Here is a 21,066-nt window from a genome sequence, read left to right on the forward strand (position 1 = left end):
TTATTGATTTTTTTTTTTTATTTTCTTAGAAGTTTATTGAGCTCACGTGTTTTTGATTGTTGACTTGACTTTGGAGACCAGAAATTTCATTTCTGATGAATTAATTGGCGGTAAACGCGTCCAGTAATGTTTTCTCTGGATCTTTGTTAGATATGGATGCTTGTTTTAGTTAAGATTATTGATCGTGTGAGTGATATTTTATTCTTTTATTTGTCCATTTATCGATCAGTATCTTCTGGTACAACAGTCACAGCTAGACTAGAATATGTATATATTATTGCTTTGTTAGAGGTATATTCGAACGGATAAAATCTCATTCATACGAAGCGACTATTTTCAAAGTGACAATTCCTTGATATTTCTCACACGGAGCTTGTGTTCATTCTTCCATGGAAAGATGCACTAATTTCCAGGGGACTGGACAACTAAGTTATTGCATGGTTAGAATCACTATGTACCAATGGCATACCAAAATTCATCCTAGGCGGCGACAAACGAAGATAGGACAACTTACTAAAAGATGGCAAAAAGAAGATAAAGGCAAGGGCTAACTTACCGAACGATGATTGTGATTTGAAAGGCCAATGATGACACTTTCATTTGACGATAATTTATATTAAACTTATTGTAATTTTATTAACAAAGTAAAAATAAACTAATAAAAGACCAATTGAATCGGTCCATTCCATTCTCAGGTTATTTGCAATTAAACACACTTTTTAGATTCCCTTCCTCGTTCCCTCATGCCCCATTCCATCCAACTAAACAAGATACAAACTTTAGGCATTAGGGTTTGGATTTGACATCTGTTTTCGTGAACAGTTCACGAAACAGCACAATTCTCAAGGAAAATCAAATTACGAGTTTCCGTTAAGCTTACAAAGAACTCCCAACATGTAATGGTTTCTGTTAGCGTTCTCAGTGACGCTTTCTCTTGCCACCCTTCTTCTTTCCCTGGTTCTTTGTATTGTTCCTTTTCTTCTTTCCTTTGTTGTAAGCTACATATCCGGTGCCATCGTTTTTTCTCGGTCCAGCCGGCTGTAACAGATGTTTCACATCCAGAACACCGTTTCTGAAACGACCTTCCGTCGGCTTCAGAACCTTGTCCTCCGGCTTGAGCTTCTCGGTTGCTTTTTTAGAACAAGTGGCAAGCTTCCCACCAAATCGTCCAAGTATCAAACTCTAGAAGTTACAATCAGTTGTTAGAATGTCCAGTTTGCGAAGTGTAATGCCATATAGCTGATAAACAAGTGTAATAAGAAATTGCAACACATTAATAACCTCTTCTCGCATTTTCTGCTCCCTTTCTTTCTGTTTCTTCATTGGTATTCTTGCTACACTAAGCGGTAACCTCTGCCTTTTGGGAGGCTGTCAAAGAGAAACTAGATTGGTAACTCTGCTTGCTTTTATTTTATGTGATAACAATGGTTAATTATAATATAGCCACAAAAAAAAAAAAAAAAGAGGGTTAAAATCCAGTTATCTGTCAACAAAATAAAGAATGACAGGCAGTTCTAACCTTCCCACCAAGCGCAGCAACCTTCCTATTCTCTAACTCCTTCCTCTCTTTCCATGTCATATGTGATGATCCTGAAATGGCATGAGAATTGATTAGTTGACGAGAATTGATTAGTTATTTTGTTTGACAAGGCCCTGCAATATAGACCAACAGGCTTAGCTTCTCAAAGTTCAAGTAGGAACTGGGTAATAGATCAACCATTAAAACCATAAATTCACTCCACATCACTGGATCTATTAGATTTAAAAGCTGGAGAAAGTTTCTTTTTGGCGAAGCCTAGGGGCTGCTTAGTTTTGGAAAAGAACTCCAGTTTCCAGAAAATTACCCTACAGAAAAAATGAAAACTTAAAACTTATTCAGATATACAAATTTTCTAAACAGAAAATTGGGATTTGAAAAACTTGGTTTTCCAAAACTGAACAGAACTTTAATATTCCTAGAATGAGCTTACCAATTTTTCCTTACTAATTTGGAGATTTGGAAAATGAAACTTTTCACAAAATTTTTCCCAAATCACCTCAATCTCATTATCTCTAACACAAGTTACTATTACACAAAAGAAAAACCTCCCTTGAATACATTTTTCAAATTTTCCCTAGTCTTCTCTGTTGGTGCTTACAAGGAAATGACACCGCCTTTCAATAATTTAAAACAGTTGTACCCCCCCTGCCACCCCAAAAAGAAGAGGAAAATCAAAGAAAGATTATTACAGCTAACAGTTTATCATTAACTTTAACTTAACATTAACTTAGTAAACATTGCGCATGCTTCCAGACATCTGAACATAATATCATGCATGTTAAATTGATTTTACACATCAGTACTTGTTACTGTTCACAAAACTAGATCTACAAGTACCTCATTACTAAAAAACCTTATTAGTTTATTTTTTCGCTTTTACCTGACTCAGTGACGCACAATCATAAATCTGATCCCCATTCAAATAAAGACTCATGTCTTAACTGGTCTACATATAGCATGCACATGCCTACACATGTAAAAATCCAAATAGTGCAAGCTATTAATTAGTGCACAGTCATACATCCAAAACCAACAGAAGTAGCATAACTTGAATTCTAAAAGAGAAAAAGTTATACCCAAAAACTCGATATCTTTCATAATGGATTTGATGTCCATTTTCTGGCCCATGAAGTCCATATAACTTCTTGTTGCTGATCCTTCTCCATGTCTTCCCATTTGCGTTTTCTTAGACATTTCTGAATGAATTGTTTGACCTGCAATGAGGAATGACCATAAATCACAGAATATATTCTACTATATAACACCCCATTCCCCAAAAGAAGGGAAAAAGAAAATAAAAAGACCAACACTTAATGAGATATTGTTAAGCTATGAATTACCTTTTTTTTTTTTTTTTTTTGGTTTGAAAAGTAAATTTTCCCATTAAACAAAGAAAGGAATAGAATTATAGAAGAAAAAGAAGGCATCACCTCCTTCACTATTTTGGAACCCGGATATAGGAGAGAAGCTATGCAGTAATGTGTACACGAATTTATAACAAATGCATAAAGGCAAACATAAAATTTATACTATCAATTCCGATAACAAACATGGTTGCAGCAGGCATTGTGAAATAATGTTCTTTTACCCAGCTTGAATCATATCTCAGGCAGAGTAATGGGTACCTTAAGGTATTTTGTTCATTACCCCATCCCAATCCCCCTTGAATAATGGGTACCTATCGGGTACTAGTACCTGGTAGATTTCAAACCAAAAAATAGATTAAAAAAATTTACTTTCGTAAGTTCAAAAAATTCTTAACAATTTGTTTTTTATCTCCATTATTTCAGTCATTCACTACAAGAAAAATAAAAACAATCAAAAGGAAAACAGTAGAATCAAACCAGCAAAACAAGGCAAGCATTACAGAAGAACAAAAACAACGAAAACAGTAAAAGACCGCATATTTGAAGAACAAAGACAGAAGAAGTAACAGCAGGATTAAAAAAGGCAAGCACACCCGAAGAATACAAGAAGCAGCAGCAAGTATTAACAAGACAAAAAAAGGCACGCGAGACTTGTACTTAGGATTTTAACCCCTTTGAGAGGCGGTTTGAAAGGAAGAACAGCACATACAAACTGATCTAAGAAATAGGGTTTAAGAGTTCGGAGTTACCAAGCTAAGGATAGACGGTTTTGACAGATGATTTGAACTTCGTCGGTCACTAGACGGGTCGGCGGTGAGAGGCGAGAAGACGCGCCGACGGCGACAGAGGCGGCGGCGACGTCAGAGATGGAGGATACAGCGGCGGTCGGCGACGAGGCAGCGGACACTCCAGCGAGGCGGCGGCGGCAATGGGTCTCTCTTTAGCTGTTCCAAACCTTCAGCAGGCCTGAAATTGCTCTGCAAATTTGCAGCTTAAATTGAAATGGTTAGGGTTGACAACTGACAATACCATTTATATCATATAAATTATACACTAATTTCATATACACCCTTATTTATTCTATACCAACCTTTATAATTTTAATTATTTTTCACATATACCCTAACTATTTTACATTTTTAAAAATTTTTATTCTATAATTTCTTTTATATCATAAAAAATAACAATAACGTAGAACAAGAATTATAACATCATATTAAAGCGTTGAAGAAAAAAAATTATTTAAATGATGAATTATAATATATAATTTAATTAACTTAATTATTTTTATTGATCAATTAATTTTTATGATTCATATATATAGTTAATAAATATTAAATATATTTTTTAGATGATACATTTGTTATAATAAAATTAATTAACAATAAATAGTTATGCTTAAAAAATAAGAGATAATAAATATGTATTATTTGAAAATTAATGTATAGTGTTGGTGTGTTTTGCAATATATAATATATAAAATAAAAAATATTATTCTATATATTACTCAAAATATGTATAAATTTTTATATTTTTCAAATAATTATTATATCTTTATGATAATATTATTTATACATATTAATGTAATATTATATAATTTATAATAGTCTTATTTAAAATTAATAATAATTCTAATCACCATTTTGAATTATTATTAATTTTTTATATAACTATTGTGAATTATTATTAATTTTAGATAAAATTCTTGAAATGTGCAATATCTGTAATATTTTTTTAAAAAAAATTAATAGAACATTAATCAAATAAATTAAGTATTACTCAAGTGAGATATACAATTATTCAAGTAAATCTTTTTGATACTTGAATAAATTATAATTTTACTCGATTAATAATTATTTTTAATCGATGATATATTTATAGAGACTTATCATTTTAATCTATATTTATTATTAGGTTAAATGTTATAATTACTCAACTAATGTATCATTTATTCAATTAATATTATTTCATCATATATTCAAATAAAATAAGTATATAATCAATTAACCTATTAAATTTTTATATTTGATTAAAACAAAAAATCAATTGAGTATAATATTTGTTAATTGTTACTTAATTAAACATTTACTTATTCAATTAAAATAATAATTACTCTATTAAATTCATATATGAGTCGATTAATTTTGAAATCATAATATATTTTATTATTAACACATTTTATTAATGACATTATTATAATAATGTAAAATTTGATAATTTTACGTTAAATAATATTTTTATAAAATTATGAATAATTTTTTTAATATATTTATAAATAACTATATTTACAAACAAATAATCGAGTTTATTCGCGAGCCTTTTAATGATCAAACTTGCAAGCCTATAATCTAGCGTGTTTGCAAACTTCTAATCAAAGTTGCTCACAAGCCTATAATCAAGTTAATTCATGAATTTTTATTCAAATCAACTTGCGAACTATTAAGTCTCAGATTTATTAAACTCAAATTTAACTTATTTATAAATTAAATTATCGCTTCACTTACCTTTATTACATAAAGTTGAACGAGTTTTTAACAACGCGAAGGACTCATTTGCGACTCCATTCTCAACCATCAAGTGTCTCGCTCATGAAAAGAAAAAAGCATAACTATACTTACAATCTAAGCAATCCAAGAGGTTGAGCGTTAAGCCATGGCGGACAAAATCAAGAAATTTTACTAGAGCTTTCTACCTCCCAAAATCAAGAAATTTTAGCCATTTCCATGAAATTGGCCGAGTGGGTGGCCGTCGATTCTGACTCCCAGCGGCTGCGCTCCTCTGTACTTGGAGTTTCATTTGTCGCTCTTTGAACATGACATTGCACGAATCTAAAATTGCATTTAACATGCCTTTTTTTGCACTCGAAAGATTGATTTTACTTGTATACGAATGTCGGGTAATGCCAACATCAAAAGATGGGTTGTCTGCTCTGCACCCAACCATTCGGGTATAACCACACCACTTGAATGCTTCCAATTGAAGGTAAAGCTGTTTGATTTCTTTCTCAAATGTTTAAAAACAAAGCGCAAAGGGCCGCCAGGCCAGAATCTATCTTATACAGAATTCATCCATCGTTTTCACTTGTTGTGGGTTTTTTTTTGGTGGGATTAAGGTTTGATCATGTGGCATTGTTTTATAACATGACCCAGAAGAATTGAGTTTTGACTTGAAATATAGGGGCATTAAAGAACATTTCTTTCTGGTGTGAAAAGTTATGTTTGTGTATGTTTTTCTGCACAAATCTTCGTGTTTTAGGGTAAAAACAATAACATTTGTTTGTGGTTTCTGGGAAGCAATTGGCTGGAAACTGGCTTTAGTTCGCCAGCAAAATGTCATCTCAGTTTCATGTCTTGACATTTGTGATGAAGTTTGCTCTGCCTCTCCGTTTTGCCAGCACTGTTTTTGTAGAGTTATAGTTTGAAGTATTTCCTTGTTGTACTCGTTGACCTAGTGTTGTTTTTAGAATGGTAAACATAGTGATTTACAATTGCTTTTGAAACGCTGCCAAAATTATGATAAGGGTCTTTGTCCTACCCTACAATAAGGTAGAACCTTTCAGACATACTATACTGTTTACCACTCTTTTGGATCAATTGGAATTTCAGTCTTGCATTCAGACTAGATGTAGACGTACTAAAACACGAAGACTTTTTGAACTTTGAATATTTCGCCGACATAAATTGCAAATTTTTCTCATGGACTAATAACTCGAGTCTTATAGGCTACTCCAATATTAAAAAAAATTATATGAAATTATGTGGCTCCTGAATCTCATGTATTAAGATTGAAAAACTCGAACAAAGTAGCTCATAGTTACAAAGATACTAGTGCCATGCATGTCATTTTGAAAATGAAATTCTTCTTATAAAAACTTGTTTGATCTCATTCTCTATGTGGTGATAGTACTTCTTTAGTTGACTGCTGACCTTAGATAAATAAAATGGAGGGGTATACTTAGGAACGGATTTATGTGTGAGCTGCCTTGAGCTGTCCATAATGAAATTTAAATTTTGAAGGTAATTTTCAGCTCAACTTCAATCCAGCCCTACCCAATTTTTTTCAGCCCACCCCAACCTAAATTTCTAGATCCCGGTATACCCCACTCTCAATGAATGCTAGGAAAATCATATTTCTTATATTTGGAAGAATATCATTGGAGGGCAATCCTGTTTAGACACGCCGCCGTTCATAAGGTTTCTCATTTCCAAAAAGTTGAAATGTATAGGAGAATAGTCAACCGCATAAATTAGAAAGCCATAGCCATTCAATAATGACGACTATGGAGGCCTTCCCATAATCCTCTGGAAATTGTGTGAACAGATACATTTTTAACATAATTGCAAATCACTGGGATGGGACGTCAAAGATCAACCGAAAGTGCCCGGTCTTAATAGCTGCTGAGGCATAGATGGCACAAAGAAGCTGTTGCATCCCATGCTGAATCTTCTTGGCGTTTAAGGTATCATGTTCTCCTTATTTCTTGTTATCTTTGATTCTGGAGAAATTGGAAGCTTATCACATTAAAGTCCTGAAATTTTTAGTTTTTCAAAGTGATTTCTCCTTTCATCTTGAGTTTCTTGTTCATTTCTTTATATTCTGGTTTTCGACAATCTATAACTTGGTTGTATTTACTTGTCCTCTCTTTGTGGGACTGCTACATGTATTTAAATTGTTGTCCGTATCTTCCCCAAGTTCCTCTTGGTGAATACCATTTTTTCCAATTAACTTGCTGTCTCAATAGACTTGCTGTTAATATATTGATTAGAGATCATTCTTTAGTTTTTCCCTAGCAAAAATATAGCTTATTGGGATATGTTCACTGTCGGCAAATTACTGAGTAATTGAAGTTGGACTACCGTCCAGTTTCTCTACCAGAAGCTGCTAACAAATTCATCTATGGGGGCATTTACTAGTTCTAAGAAAGGATTCAAATGCAATTGTCTGTTCAGTCTGTTCAGGTTATAATGTTGTCAAACAGTTTTGACTCAAAAGGAGGAGATTCTACGGAAGAAAATGACTTGTGTTGTGCTACTCTCACTCTGAGGTACATTAATCAAGTATTAATGAAAGATGACTTAGATGATGAGGCCTGCATGATCCAGGAGTCCACTCTCCATGCAGCTGAGAAATCCTTGTATGAAATGCTCAACAAATATCCTTCCTCATCGAATCAACATTTCCCCTACAAGGATACAAGCAGCATGTCAGATGATTATATTTCTCACAGTTCCAGCAAATCAGTTGAATCTGGCATAGTACCTCAATCTTTTCAGGTGCAAGTTGCCTCTAGTGATAACACCTCCCTGTCCAATTCTGGCCTGCTAGATCCTCAGGAGATGCTATCATTCTGGCCTGCTAGATCCTCGGGTGATACTAATATTGATGGGCTGGAGGAGTCTCTTGTGAATGTTCCTTTGGATAATCAATCTCGTTTTCCATTTAATGTAGGGACAGAGGAAAGAAAGATTAACCTCACAACTGCAGATTGTGGAATTTTGGAGGAACCGAAGGCAGAAAAGGATGAAAGGGGATTACCAGATAGTTTCCTGAAGGGAAGGAAAAATCTTGACTGGGAGGTGAGTGATTTAGGTGGAGGTGGAACTAAAAAGAAATCTGCAGTTTATGCTGACGAGTCCATTTTCCATGACTTGTTCAATAAGGCATTGTCATTATATGATGATGGAAAAAATGAGTCTTCATCAAAAATTACGAATGGTTCCTCGCCAAAATATGTAAGTAGGGAGCCTGATCGGCAAAATGGGAGAGCAAGAAAGTATTGTATCAGAAAGGGGACAAACAAAAGGGAAGCTGTTCGTATTAGGAGTCTCTTGATGCAATGTATGCAATTTGTGGCAGCCAATGATCAGAAGAGTGCATGTGAGCTATTGAAACAGATAAGGGCATCTTCTACTCCTTGGGGTAAGGGATACCAAAGGTTGGCACATTACTTCGCTAACAGCCTCGAGGCACGTCTTATGGGTGGCGGGGCAGTGGAATATAAAACACTTGCTGCTTGGAATATGACGGATACTGAAATGTTGAAAGCTTATAAGATGTGCCTTGCAGAATTACCAACCATGAAGGTCTCCTTTTATTTTGCTAGCGAGATGATTATGCAAGTGATTGGTAAAGCAACCAGAGTTCACATTATTGATTTTGGTACTTCAATGGGTCTGCAATGGTCCATCCTCATTCAGCGTCTATCAACAAGAACTGGTGGACCTCCGAATCTCCGAATCACAGGAATAGACCTTCCCCAAGCTGGTTTCCGGCCAGATGCCAGGGCCAGGCAAACTGGACTCTGCTTAGCGAACTACTGTGAAAGGATTGGTTTTCCATTTCAATACAAGGGCATTGCTCAAAAATGGGAAACTTTAACTGTTGAGGATCTTGGAATTGAGAAAGATGAGGTGCTCGTTGTGAACTGCCTCTACTTTTTAGCATATTTGATCGATGATACAACTATGGAGCATAGTCCACGGGATGCTGTCCTTAACTTAATAAAAAGGATAAATCCAGATATTTTCGTTTATGGAATATCTAATGCGGCCATGAACTCTCCCTTTTTCATCTCAAGATTTCGTGAGGCTCTCTTCTACTACTCTACATTGTTTAATATGTTCGAGAGTTGTTTGCCCTGTGAAAGTCAAGAGAGGATGGTGTTTGAGAGGGAAATATGGGGGATGAAAATTTTGAACACTATAGCATGCGAAGGATTAGAGAGGGTTGAAAGGCTAGAGACATACAGAGATTGGCATTTTCGAACATTGAGGGCTGGGTTCAAGCAGCTTCCTTTAAACCAAGAGATGATGAAGAAAGTCAGAGCTATGGTCAAATCAAACTATCACAAGGACTTCTCTATGGATGAGGATAAACAGTGGATGTTAGAAAGATGGAAGGGGAAAGTTTTATCTGCGTACTCCTGTTGGAAACCTGCCTAGTAGGATGGCTCTTCAATTTGCATAGAAGTATGCCCCTTCATATTTAGGTTTTATTCCTTTATGTGTCTCTATACCTCTATATGTCACTATTTTTCATTGATCTCTTGTATTTCCGCACTTACTACACTCACTGGTTGTCTCTGTAGGTGAGCTTTTATGGTGGAAAGTGAATCAATTGGGAGTTGATTCCAATCTCCTTCAACATTTGTCCAGGTGGGTTCTTGTTTACTTATCCCTCCTCCTGTTACGCAATTTGTGTTCAGTTCTCATCTTCTTCGCGAGTTCGAGTTGTAATCCCTAGTGTAACTCCTCTGTAAAACTTTAACCTTCACATCATCCACCTGCATCCTTCAATCCAAAACCACCTCATTCAGTCATCATCACACCAATGATTTGGTTTTGATGTAAGTGGCCCTGACCACTTATCTTGTCAGCGGCCACCACTAAAGAAGCTGACATTTCACCCACTTGCCCTCACTCTCACATGCAATGTCAGTTTCTTAGTTTGGCCACGAGTATCCCCATGTTTCTATTCTAGTTAGTGTTATTCTTGATTTGGTTTGTCATCCTTATTCCATAATTGGTTATACTCAATTCATTGTTAGCCCAATTGGGTTAATTTGGTTAAAGCCCAATTGAGCTAGGTTTGACCCAATTCCAATATTGACTTGTGACCCATCATCTAGTTGACCCAAACTCAATCTGTTGACCTGCCTAGCCAACAGGGTCAGGTTGACATCAACGATGACCTCATCTCGTTGACGTCCACGCCTGTCCAGGTTGTCATTTCGCTCCATTTTTTTCCTCACTTCATCTGCTTGCTACGAAGTTAGGTTGGGACACTAGTTTTGAGCCATTTTGGGTTATTTTAACATTTATTTTATTTATTTTCTGATTTCATTAATTTTTACATATCTCTTGCTTATGTGGCCCAGGCATGTCTCAGGCAAGATCTAGTTGGTCAAATTACTTCAAATCATCACTGCGAGTCGATAGATTGTATTATGGTGGTTTATGCATGTATTATGTATTTTCATTTCATTATGGTATGGACCCTTTACTTACAAAAATTGTTTAAAACTTTCATCATTTACAAAGAAATGAAGTGGAAAAATAAGTATTTAGTTAACTGGCATAAACTTTTTACCACTACTGCGCATATATCTATGGGACACATTCTGTATTTGTATCTGATGATAAGGGCGCTGATAACCCCATCTGTGGTATATCCCGCAAGCTCAATCATTTATGGATTTGCTAAAAGGCATTTACCCACTTGTATTTGCCATTGTGTTGTGATATTGTTTCTTCTTGTCTACTCTCTTATGGCGTATTGTTATTTGATCTCGCATTTATACTTGTTTTTGTCTGTCATGAAGCACTCTTATCTCTCACCAAGTTTGTTTGACTTACTCCCTTTGTTTTACATTTCTCAGATCCCTACACCTAAACTCCCTTGGTACAGTTGCAGTGGTCTTGGTATCGCATGATTGATAGCTATGTCAGTCCAGGTGACACACTTCTGGATACACTGCTACTGAGGATCTGGCTTAGACTATACGGTGACTATTAAACTGGTGATGTGTACATGACTCATTGACCTCCAATCAAACACGCGATGGGGATCCAGGGTTAGCTGAATTATGAATTTCGTTACCCATTTGGATTATGTTAAGATATCTTATTCAGAGATATGTTATGAAATTGTTTAGTGAGCCTTTGTCTCCTCTATTGATTTGTGTATATTATATAATGATCATCAATATTTGTTATCCATTAAGCCTACCCTAGTTAGTATTCTATATACGAGATAATTCAACTAAGTCTTTATTTCTTTTATTATTTTGAGTCATCACAAAGTTATATGCTTTACACTATAATAATAATATCATGTTATTATGCTGATGACTGATGTGATATCATAACTTAATAAACACAATAAAAGAGAAACTAATTTTTTTAGACAGACACACCACACAATATTTTTTATAAGCTAAATGTTTTAGATAAAAGAAAAATGTGACAAAAGACCAAAATAAATATTTTTTTAGATTTTAATATTGCCACATATAATAATGTTAAAAACATGGCAAATAAAGCGGTTTACATTATTCACTAATAGGTTAATGTAATGGAGCTCATATAAGGGTTTTATAATTAAAACAGGAATAAATTTATTGAATTCAAAACTTTGATTGAATAGTTTAGTCAAATGGAGTAAAATCTCTATTTAATCTCTATACTTAACATTTATAATTATTGGAAAGAGAATACAAACACAAGAAAAATATTATGCCTCATGGAACATAGGAACATTAACAGGCAAAGCTATGGAAGTGGTGGATGTGATGATTAGGAGAAAAATTAATATTATGTGTCTTCAAGAGACGAGATGGGTAGGGAAAAAGTAAAAACTTTATCAGAAGCTGGATATAAAATATGGTACACAGGAACTGATCGAGCAAAAAATGGAGTGGGGATTATTATGGATAAAAGCTTAATAGATGAGGTAGTGGATGTAAAGAGAATGGGGGATAGGATTATTATGGTGAAGATTAGTCTAGGAAGAATGACTATGAATATCTTTAGTACATATGCACCACAAGCGGGGTTAGGTGATGAGATAAAAGCAAAATTCTGGGAGGACCTAGAGGGACTCGTACAAATGATACCAAGATGAGAGAAAGTGATTATAGGAGGTGACTTAAATGGGCACGTGGGTAGAGACGGAAACGGATATAGAGAGGTACACGGAGGGTATGGATTCGGGAAAATTAATAATGAGGGTAAATCTATCCTAGATTTTGCTATGGCATATGGGCTCATTATAACCAATACTAGGTTCAAAAAACGGGACGAACACTTAATCACATATAAAAATATTACCTCAAGCACCCAAATAGATTACTTCCTCATGAGACAAGAGGATCGGTTATGTTGTAAGAATTGTAAGGTGATACCGGGAGAGTGTTTGACTACTCAACATAGACTTCTAGTACTTGACGTCCAAATAAGAAATTGGAAGAGAAAAAATCACATAAAACAGAATCCAAGAATCAGGTGGTGGAATTTAAAAGGGGAGAAACAACTAATCTTCAAAGAAAAATTAAGGGGTAGAAAGGAATGGAATGGAGAAAGACAGACAAACCAAATGTGGAAAGAAATGGCTAATGCTCTGAGAAGCACGATAAAGGTAGTCCTTGGAGAGACAAATGGTAGAGCCCCTAACCTTAAGGAGTCTTGGTGGTGGAATGAAGAGGTACAATTGAAAATTAAAAATAAGAAAACTTGCTATAAGGCGGTATATCAATGCAACAATGAAGAAAATCAAAAAAATTATAAAGAAGCAAAAAAGGCAGCAAAAAGAGCTGTTAGTGAAGCAATGTCAAAAGTATATGAGAATCTATATAAACGACTTGATACAAAAGATGGAAAAAGAGATATATATAAATTAGCTAAAGCAAGAGAAAGAAAAACACGGGATTTAAATCAAGTGAAATGCATAAAAGATGACAATCAAAATGTTTTAGTAAATGAGAGAGCGATTAAGGAGAGATGGAAGGAGTATTTCACAAAATTATTCAATGATGGTGGTGACACAAGAGTTAGGTTGGGACATCTTAGTAACTCCGAAGGGAATGTGAGCTACACATTCTATCGACGCATAAGTTCAAATGAAATAAGGCAAGCTTTAAAAAAGATAAAAAATCATAACGCAGTGGGACCAGATAATATACCAATAGAAGCATGGAAATGCATGGGAGAAGAGGGCATCTCCTGGCTAACGCAACTATTTAACACTATCCTTAAATCAAAAAAGATGCCAGATGAGTGGAGGAAGAGTACTTTGGTTCCTATATACAAGAACAAAGGAGATGTTCAAAACTGTGAAAATTATAGAGGAATTAAATTAATGAGTCATACCATGAAACTCTGGGAGAGAGTAATAGAGCAGAGGCTCAGAAAGGAAACAAATGTGTCAGAAAATCAGTTTGGTTTCATGTCTGGTAGGTCAACAATGGAAGCTATATATTTACTGAGGCGTCTAATGGAAAGGTATCGAGATCATCAAAAGGACCTACATATGGTGTTTATAGATCTAGAAAAGGCCTATGATAGGGTCCCTAGAGAAGTATTATGGAGGGTTTTAGAGAAGAAATGAGTCAAAATAGCCTATATACAAGCCCTTAAGGACATGTATCATGGTGTAGAGACAAGGGTCAGAACATGCGGATGAGATACTGAACCATTTACAACTACAATGGGACTGCATCAAGGTTCTGCACTAAGTCCATACTTATTTGCCTTAGTAATGGATGAACTCACTAAAGATATTCAGACAGATATGCCATGGTGTATGCTATTTGCAGACGACATAATGTTGGTGGATGAAACAAAAGAAGGAGTGAACACTAAGCTTGAGTTGTGGAGAAACAATTTAGAATCTAAGGGATTTAAATTAAGTAAAAAGAAAACAGAATATATGGAATGAAAATTTAGTAAAAATGCAAGAGTGGATGATGTTATAATAAAATTAGAAGACCAAATCTTACAAAGAAAAGACCATTTTTGATATTTGGGATCAGTGATTCAAAAAGATGGAGAAATCCACGAGGATGTCGCACATAGAATTAAGGCAGGTTGGCTAAAATGGAGAAATGCATCGGGGGTGTTATGTGATGGTAAAATTGTTAGATATAAGCCCTTAAGACCAGTTCTAGTGACACAATAGGGCTTGATCTTGTAATTCTTTAAACCTTATTTAATGGCAAGTTTTATGTTTAATTGAAATTGCAATATGATTTAAATTGAACATACAAATATCCTTTAGTATAATAAGGAGTGGATACCATTCTTAATTGTTAAGAATAATCGAGACGGTTAATCCACAATACGTTATACTATAAATATGTTCCTGGCCATAGAGTTCCTAACTTGGATAATTAGTAACTCGCAAAGGCTGGCACATCGTCTTCCTCCTTGTTCGGTATAAGATACCGAAAGACAAGATTGGTGGGTCTCGTACCACTCTGTATAAGATACAGAAGAAAGACGAGTGGGTGCTCGTTATAGGAACGAGTTCACTGAACGGGACTATTAATATTGAATCACATGGGTTTTATCTCACGGGTCAATGATTTAATATTAACTACGGATTTGCATTAGTCCTTAGACCTGAGATGACATGGATATCTGTGTGTTAGTGGATTAGGATATCAGCGATATTATATGGTTGTCCTAATCAGGGATAACCGTACGTATCTATGTGCCTAGTTCAGTGACACACGAGGTATGTGTACATCAGACATGGAATCTATCATCTCGAGATATACGAGGAAGATATCCTATGCGATCCAGTGGTCACTTGACGATAAATCCTTGGCCGAGGTAATATGACGACGGAATTTGGATTCCGTAGAGGTTGTGTCATATTAATCAAGTGTGATTATTGGATTTGGTCATACGACGAGATCGAGAGATTTGACCTACTGACCGTGATCTCATATCTCGTCGGGATATAGTATGATAGAGGGACTGTATTGCAGGACACCGTAATGCAAGGTTCACATTCCCGCTTCACATTAAATTGGGTAATCATGACATATTGCTAGATGTCACTCGTGATTTACGAGAATTAATAATTGATTAATTCTCGTTGCCAATTTAATTGTGAACCCAGAAAGTCCCACCCAATAGAAATCGTTTTTTAAAAGAAAAAGGGGGCAAATTTAGTAATTATGGAATTACTAAATTATAAATGTAATTATTTAAGAAATAAGAATAATTAAATAAGTAATATGATTATTTATTTAATTATTAATTTGGTTTGAGCTTTTTGCTAACACCTAAAGCCCGGCCCAATAGCATTTAGGGTTTTAGGGTTTCTTGTTTATAAATATAACATTAAACCCAAAATCCAATTAATCAATTAGTTGAATCAAAACGGAAATTTTAGAGAAAATTTCCGAGTCCCTTTTTCTCTCAAGTCTATTGAAGTCTTGACGATTTCGGGTGGACCGACTCGGCATCTCACGCGTGGGAGATATCAGGCGGGTTATCGGCAACGAAATCAGATTTCGCTTCGAGGTAACTTTTCGTTTTATGTCTTCGATTTAACCGTAAGATTTGAAAAACGTGATACCAATAAAATCAGATTTTATTTTCCGCTGCGTATGATCAGATCAATGTTTTCTAACAGAAATCCCATTAAAATTGAAAGGAAAATTTTATAAGACAGCTATAAGACCAGTCTTGCTGTATGGCTCAGAATGTTGGGCAGTCAAATACTAGCATGAGCAAAAGACGAGTGTAGCGGAGATGAGGATGTTAAGATGGATGTGCGGACATACAAGAAAGGATAAAATTAGAAATGAAGTTATTCGTAATAAGGTAAGAGTAGTGCCAATCGAGGAAAAGATGAGAGAGACTAGACTAAGATGGTTTGGTCATGTGAGAAGGAGACTAAGAGACGCTCCTGTGAGGAGAGTTGATGAAATGGAACAATTAGTCACAAAAAGAGGTAGAGGTAGACCCAAGAAGACTTTGGGAGAGACATTAAAATTTGATATGAAATATTTGGATCTAAATGAGGATATGACAAAAGACAGAAATATATGGAAGTCTAGAATTCATGTAGCTGACCCCACATAGTGGGATAAAGGCTGAATATGTTGTTGTTGTTGTTATCGATCCAATTTATTCTAAGATCTCGATTTTAAATTATAGCCCTAAACTAATATAATAATGTTATTATAGAAATGACTTCGCTTAACAACAGCAACTAAAATAACAACAAACAAAATACAAAAAAGCAAAAATACAATAAATTAAAAATAACAAATACTCTGTTAATAATGTACTCATTGTGAATGTTAACTATTATTATATACAAGGGTCGTCGCATAAGAATGACACTTTAATAGTCCAGCTATTCAATCCAAATATCAACCATATATAATAAAAAAGTCAAAAACAAATAATAAAGTTTAATAATGTTTTTTAAACTCGAGCCTCGTAAAGATGTTATCCAGAATTATGTGGCGCAGTCATGCTTGTGGTTACGAAGATAGATACTGGCGCCATATCACTTTGGGAATGGCATTCCTGTTATAAAAACCTGTTTTGATGGTCATTATTTTCTACATGATGATAGTGCTTCTATTGTTGACTGCTGACCTTGGGTGCAAAAGGTGAAATCCAAGGTCCCCTTGTTGACTGCTGACCTTGGATAAAGAAAATGGAGGAGCATGCTTGCAGCTTGCTCGCACTCTCAACGAATGAAGACTAGAAAAATGATATCATTGGAATACCAGGAAAATGATATTATTAGTGTTTTACTGGTATTTTCTTCTTACTTCGAAGTTTGTTTGTGTCGGTAACCAGATGGAAGCGCGGAGGGTGGGTTAATTCAGGGAACTTTCCTTGGGCCTTCTACCTCCCAAAATGAAGAAATCTTTCAGCCATTCCATGAAATTGGCGTAGCTTCCCATATTGGCTCTCAGTGTTTTATCTTTCTGTAGATTCTCTGCGTTCATGGAAATTTCCCTCGATTATACTCCAAGCGTTCCTGATTACAGGATTTGGTCAACGATGGCGGCTTATCTGTTTGTGATTTACGGGAAGTGATTGGCTGAAAACTGGCTTTAGTTTGCTAGCAAAAGGCCCTCTCAATTTTATGTCCGGACATTTGCAATGAAGTTTGCTCTTCATCTCCAAAGTGGCTCCTCACAAAGGAGCTGTTTCAGTCTATGCTGAATCTTCTTGGCGTTTAGGGTACGCTTTTTCTTCTTATTTTTTGTTAGCTTTGATTTTGGAGAAATTGGACTTGATGACATAAAAGTCAGTCGTGAAAGTTATAGTTCTTCAAGTTGATCTTGAGTTTCTCGTTCATTTCTTTAATATTCTGGTCTTAGACTGTATTAAATTATGAAAGCTATGTAATCTCGGTAGCTTGGCTGTATTTGTTTGTCCTCTCTTGGTGGGGGACTTCTACACGTATTTAAATTGGTAGCTATGATCTTCCTCGAGTTCCTTTTGGTGAATAGCGAATACTATTTTATTAAATCATCTTGTCTTCTTTCTTGTGTGTCAATAAGCTTACTGTTTATTGAAAATTTGGCATGGTTGCCTACTTCATGGTTTAGTTTATCCAGAGACATTTAGAATATAGATTATAGGAGATTTGGTTACATTTGGCAAATTACTGACGGGTTGAGTTATTGAAGGTGCGCAACGGTGTTCGCAAGTTCATCTTCAGGAGAATTTCTTGGTTCTAAGAAAGGATACAGATGCAATCGAATATCTGTTTCTGCCTGTTTGGTTTATATTGAAGTCAAAAACAGTTTCAACTCGAAGATACCTCCTTTGATCATGGTATGATGGCTTTGCCCTTGACTTCTGATGTTTCAGACCATAGAATTAATGGTGAGTGTACAGAAGAAAATGACTTGTGTGGTGCTACTCTGTGGTACATTAATCAAGTATTGATGGAAGATGACTTGGACGATAAGGCCTGCATGATCCAGGACTCCACCCTTCATGCTGCTGAAAGATCCTTATATGACGTACTTAAGAAATATCCTTCCTCACCAAACCAAAGCAGCAGTGTGTCAGATGATTGTGTTCCTCACAATAGTACCAACACAGTTGAATCTGCTGGTGACACCTCCCTGTCCAATTCACCATCATCCTGCCCTACTAGATCCTTGGGTGATGGCCCAGTGGAGTCTCTCGTGAATGGTCCTTTGGAGAATCAATCTCGTTATCCATTCAATGTAAGGGTAGAGGAAAGCAAGATTATCCTCCCAAGTGCAGATGGTCGAATTTTGGAGGAGGAACCCAAGGCAGAAACAGATCAAAGGAGTTTACCAGGTAGGGAGGAGAGTGATCTAGGAGGAGGGAGAACTAAAATGCAATTTGCGATAGTTGACGAGTCTATTTTACATGCGATATTTAATAAAGGATTGTCATTACATGATGGAAACAGTGAGTCCTCATTAAAAATTTCCGATGGTTTGTTGCCAGAGGATGTAAGTGGGGAGTCTGGTAAGCAAAATGGGAAAGAAAAAGAGTCATGTGTTAGAAAGGGAGCTAGCAAAAGGGTTGTTGTTCAGATGAGGAGTCTCCTGATGCAATGTATGCAATATGTGGCAGCCAATGATAAGAAGAGTGCAAGTAAGCTATTGAAACAGATAAGGGCAAGTTCTTCTCCATGGGGTGATGCTCACCAAAGGCTGGCACATTACTTTGCTAACGGCCTGGAGGCGCGCCTATTGGGTGCTGGGACACCAGAATATAAAACACTTGCTGCTTGGAGTATGTCAAGGACTACTGAAATGTTGAAAGCTTATAAGATGTTCCTTTCAGATTTCCCGAACTTGTTTGCCCCTTTTTTTTTTGCCAGTGATACTATTTTGCAAGTGATTGATAAAGCAACTAGGGTTCACATTATTGATTTTGGTATTTCATATGGTCTACAATGGCCCCTTCTCATTCAGCGTCTCTCAACAAGAAATGGTGGGCCTCCCAACCTTCGTATCACGGGAATAGACCTTCCTCAAGCTGGTTTCCGTCCAGATGCAAGGGCAAGGCAAACTGGACTCCACTTGGCTAACTATTGTGAAAGGATTAGTTTTCCATTTCAATACAAAGGCATTGCACAAAAATGGGAAACTTTAAGTGTTGAGGATCTAGGAATTGAGAATGATGAGGTGCTTGTGGTAAACTGCTTCTACCTGTCAGCATATTTGCTTGATAATACAACTGTGGAGCATAATAGTCCTCGGGATGCTGTTCTCAACTTAATAAAAAAGGTTAATCCCGATATTTTCGTTCATGGAATAACTAATGCACCCATCAACTCGCCCTATTTCACCTCAAGATTCCGTGAGACTCTCTTCTACTACTCTTCATTGTTTGACATGTTCGAGGCTTCGTTGCCCTCTGAAAGTGAGGAGAGAATGGTGTTTGAGAGGGAAATATGGGGGAACAAAATTATGAACATCATAGCATGTGAAGGATTAGAGAGAGTTGAAAGGCAGGAGACATACAAGGAGTGGCATTTTCGAACGTTGAGAGCTGGGTTCAAGCCGCTTCCTTTAAACCAAGAGATCATGAAGAAAGTAAGAGCCATGGTGAAATCAAACTACCACAAGGACTTCTTTGTGGATGAGGCTAAACAGTGGATGATAGAAGGGTGGAAGAAGAGAGTCTTATCTGCTTACTCCTGTTGGAAAGCTGCCTAGGATGGCTCTTCAATTTGCTTCCCATGTGCGTACATGTGTGTCCCTTCGTATTTACTACTTTCATAAACTGTTATTCCTTCCTTTTATATTGGTCCAGTCCATATGTTATATTTTTGGTAGCGTTTGTTAAAATGTGTAAGATGAATTTGTATCAAAATGAGATTGAAATATTTTCCAAATCAAGATATAGAATAGTTAAAATAAAGCTGAGAAATATTCTAAGATTTTTATCAAATTATTTGTTAATTTTTTTGAAATGTACTAAAAGATACGTACATATATTTTTTTTATTTGTAAGATCTAAAATAAATTTATTTAAAAAGTGAGAGATAAATTTATTTAAAAAAATTCAGATAAAAAGTCACGTGACTTCTTTTTTAAGAATCACCAGATAAATTTAACAAATACAATAAAAAAATATTTTTTATATCTTATTTTTTTAATATATATTTTGATTAATAAATATTATCATATGTTTAAATTTCACCTCCTTTTCCTCATCTTATTCTTTATTTTCATTGATATCCGAGAAAGCAAAAGTACATTTCATTCAATTTTTTTTTTTTTTTTTATGAACAATATAGGCTAAGGACACTTCTTTCATTTTGTCCATCAGGCTAAGAGTGACAATTTTGATCTAAAATTTAAATCGTGATTGGAATTTATTTATAATTAAAAATTTATTTTTTATCAAAATATAAATATATATAAATTAATATTTTTTTTATTTATATCATGTTACGCTTATAAATACATACCTAACATTCTAAAATTATTATACCAATATTATCGTAATAATATTTTTATATAAGTTCTTATATTTTGTTTTTGCAATACTTGGGGGATTGTCTTAGGAAGGATAATAGTTTTTGGCCTAAATTCATGGAAGACTAGGTATTCTAATTTTTTTACTCTAACATTACTTAGAGTTTAATTGCTATGGATTTAAGTGTTGCAACATAAATTGGGGTCAA

The 21,066-nt window shown here is 35.3% G+C and overlaps 3 protein-coding genes across 5 annotated transcripts; 2 read left to right on the forward strand and 1 right to left on the reverse strand.

The window, feature by feature from the left end:
* Positions 1-651: 651 nt before the first annotated feature.
* LOC127803867 (uncharacterized) lies at positions 652-3,904 on the reverse strand. Of its 2 annotated transcripts, XM_052340466.1 has the most exons (6): positions 3,657-3,904; positions 3,166-3,235; positions 2,617-2,754; positions 1,520-1,590; positions 1,282-1,368; positions 652-1,182 (listed from the first exon to the last, which is right to left on the reverse strand). In XM_052340466.1, the coding sequence occupies exons 3-6, from the start codon at positions 2,732-2,734 to the stop codon at positions 919-921; spliced, it is 540 nt and encodes a 179-aa protein (XP_052196426.1). In that variant the 5' UTR covers positions 2,735-2,754; positions 3,166-3,235; positions 3,657-3,904; the 3' UTR covers positions 652-918. The 2 variants fall into 2 exon arrangements, with proteins under 2 accessions (XP_052196426.1, XP_052196418.1); XM_052340458.1 differs by lacking the exon at positions 3,166-3,235.
* Positions 3,905-5,583: 1,679 nt separating this feature from the next.
* Positions 5,584-11,563, forward strand: LOC127797052 (scarecrow-like protein 14). Of its 2 annotated transcripts, none has more exons than XM_052329544.1 (5): positions 5,584-5,889; positions 7,228-7,366; positions 7,857-9,875; positions 9,995-10,061; positions 11,285-11,563. In XM_052329544.1, exon 3 carries the CDS (start codon positions 7,872-7,874, stop codon positions 9,846-9,848), a length of 1,977 nt encoding a protein of 658 aa, XP_052185504.1. In that variant the 5' UTR covers positions 5,584-5,889; positions 7,228-7,366; positions 7,857-7,871; the 3' UTR covers positions 9,849-9,875; positions 9,995-10,061; positions 11,285-11,563. The 2 variants fall into 2 exon arrangements, with proteins under 2 accessions (XP_052185504.1, XP_052185512.1); XM_052329552.1 differs by lacking the exon at positions 5,584-5,889 and adding an exon at positions 10,784-10,894 and having other exon boundaries at positions 6,674-7,366.
* A 5,471-nt stretch (positions 11,564-17,034) lies between these two features.
* On the forward strand, positions 17,035-20,306 carry LOC127799920 (scarecrow-like protein 9). The gene is made up of 2 exons (XM_052337911.1): positions 17,035-17,621; positions 18,074-20,306. Exon 2 carries the CDS (start codon positions 18,224-18,226, stop codon positions 20,090-20,092), a length of 1,869 nt encoding a protein of 622 aa, XP_052193871.1. The 5' UTR covers positions 17,035-17,621; positions 18,074-18,223; the 3' UTR covers positions 20,093-20,306.
* The last annotated feature ends 760 nt before the right edge of the window (positions 20,307-21,066 follow it).

Source organism: Diospyros lotus, chromosome 1, assembly GCF_014633365.1.
Source record: "Diospyros lotus cultivar Yz01 chromosome 1, ASM1463336v1, whole genome shotgun sequence".
Lineage (NCBI taxonomy): Eukaryota > Viridiplantae > Streptophyta > Magnoliopsida > Ericales > Ebenaceae > Diospyros > Diospyros lotus.

Coding starts and splice junctions, on each gene's coding strand:
- LOC127803867 (XM_052340458.1), bottom strand. CDS start 2,734: ATGTCTAAGAAAACGCAAATGGGAAGACATGGAGAAGGATCAGCAACA. Junction 1,591..2,616: donor GAAAGATATCGAGTTTTTGG/GTATAACTTTTT, acceptor ATGCCATTTCAG/GATCATCACATATGACATGG. Junction 1,369..1,519: donor TTGCTGCGCTTGGTGGGAAG/GTTAGAACTGCC, acceptor TCTCTTTGACAG/CCTCCCAAAAGGCAGAGGTT.
- LOC127797052 (XM_052329544.1), top strand. CDS start 7,872: ATGTTGTCAAACAGTTTTGACTCAAAAGGAGGAGATTCTACGGAAGAA.
- LOC127799920 (XM_052337911.1), top strand. CDS start 18,224: ATGATGGCTTTGCCCTTGACTTCTGATGTTTCAGACCATAGAATTAAT.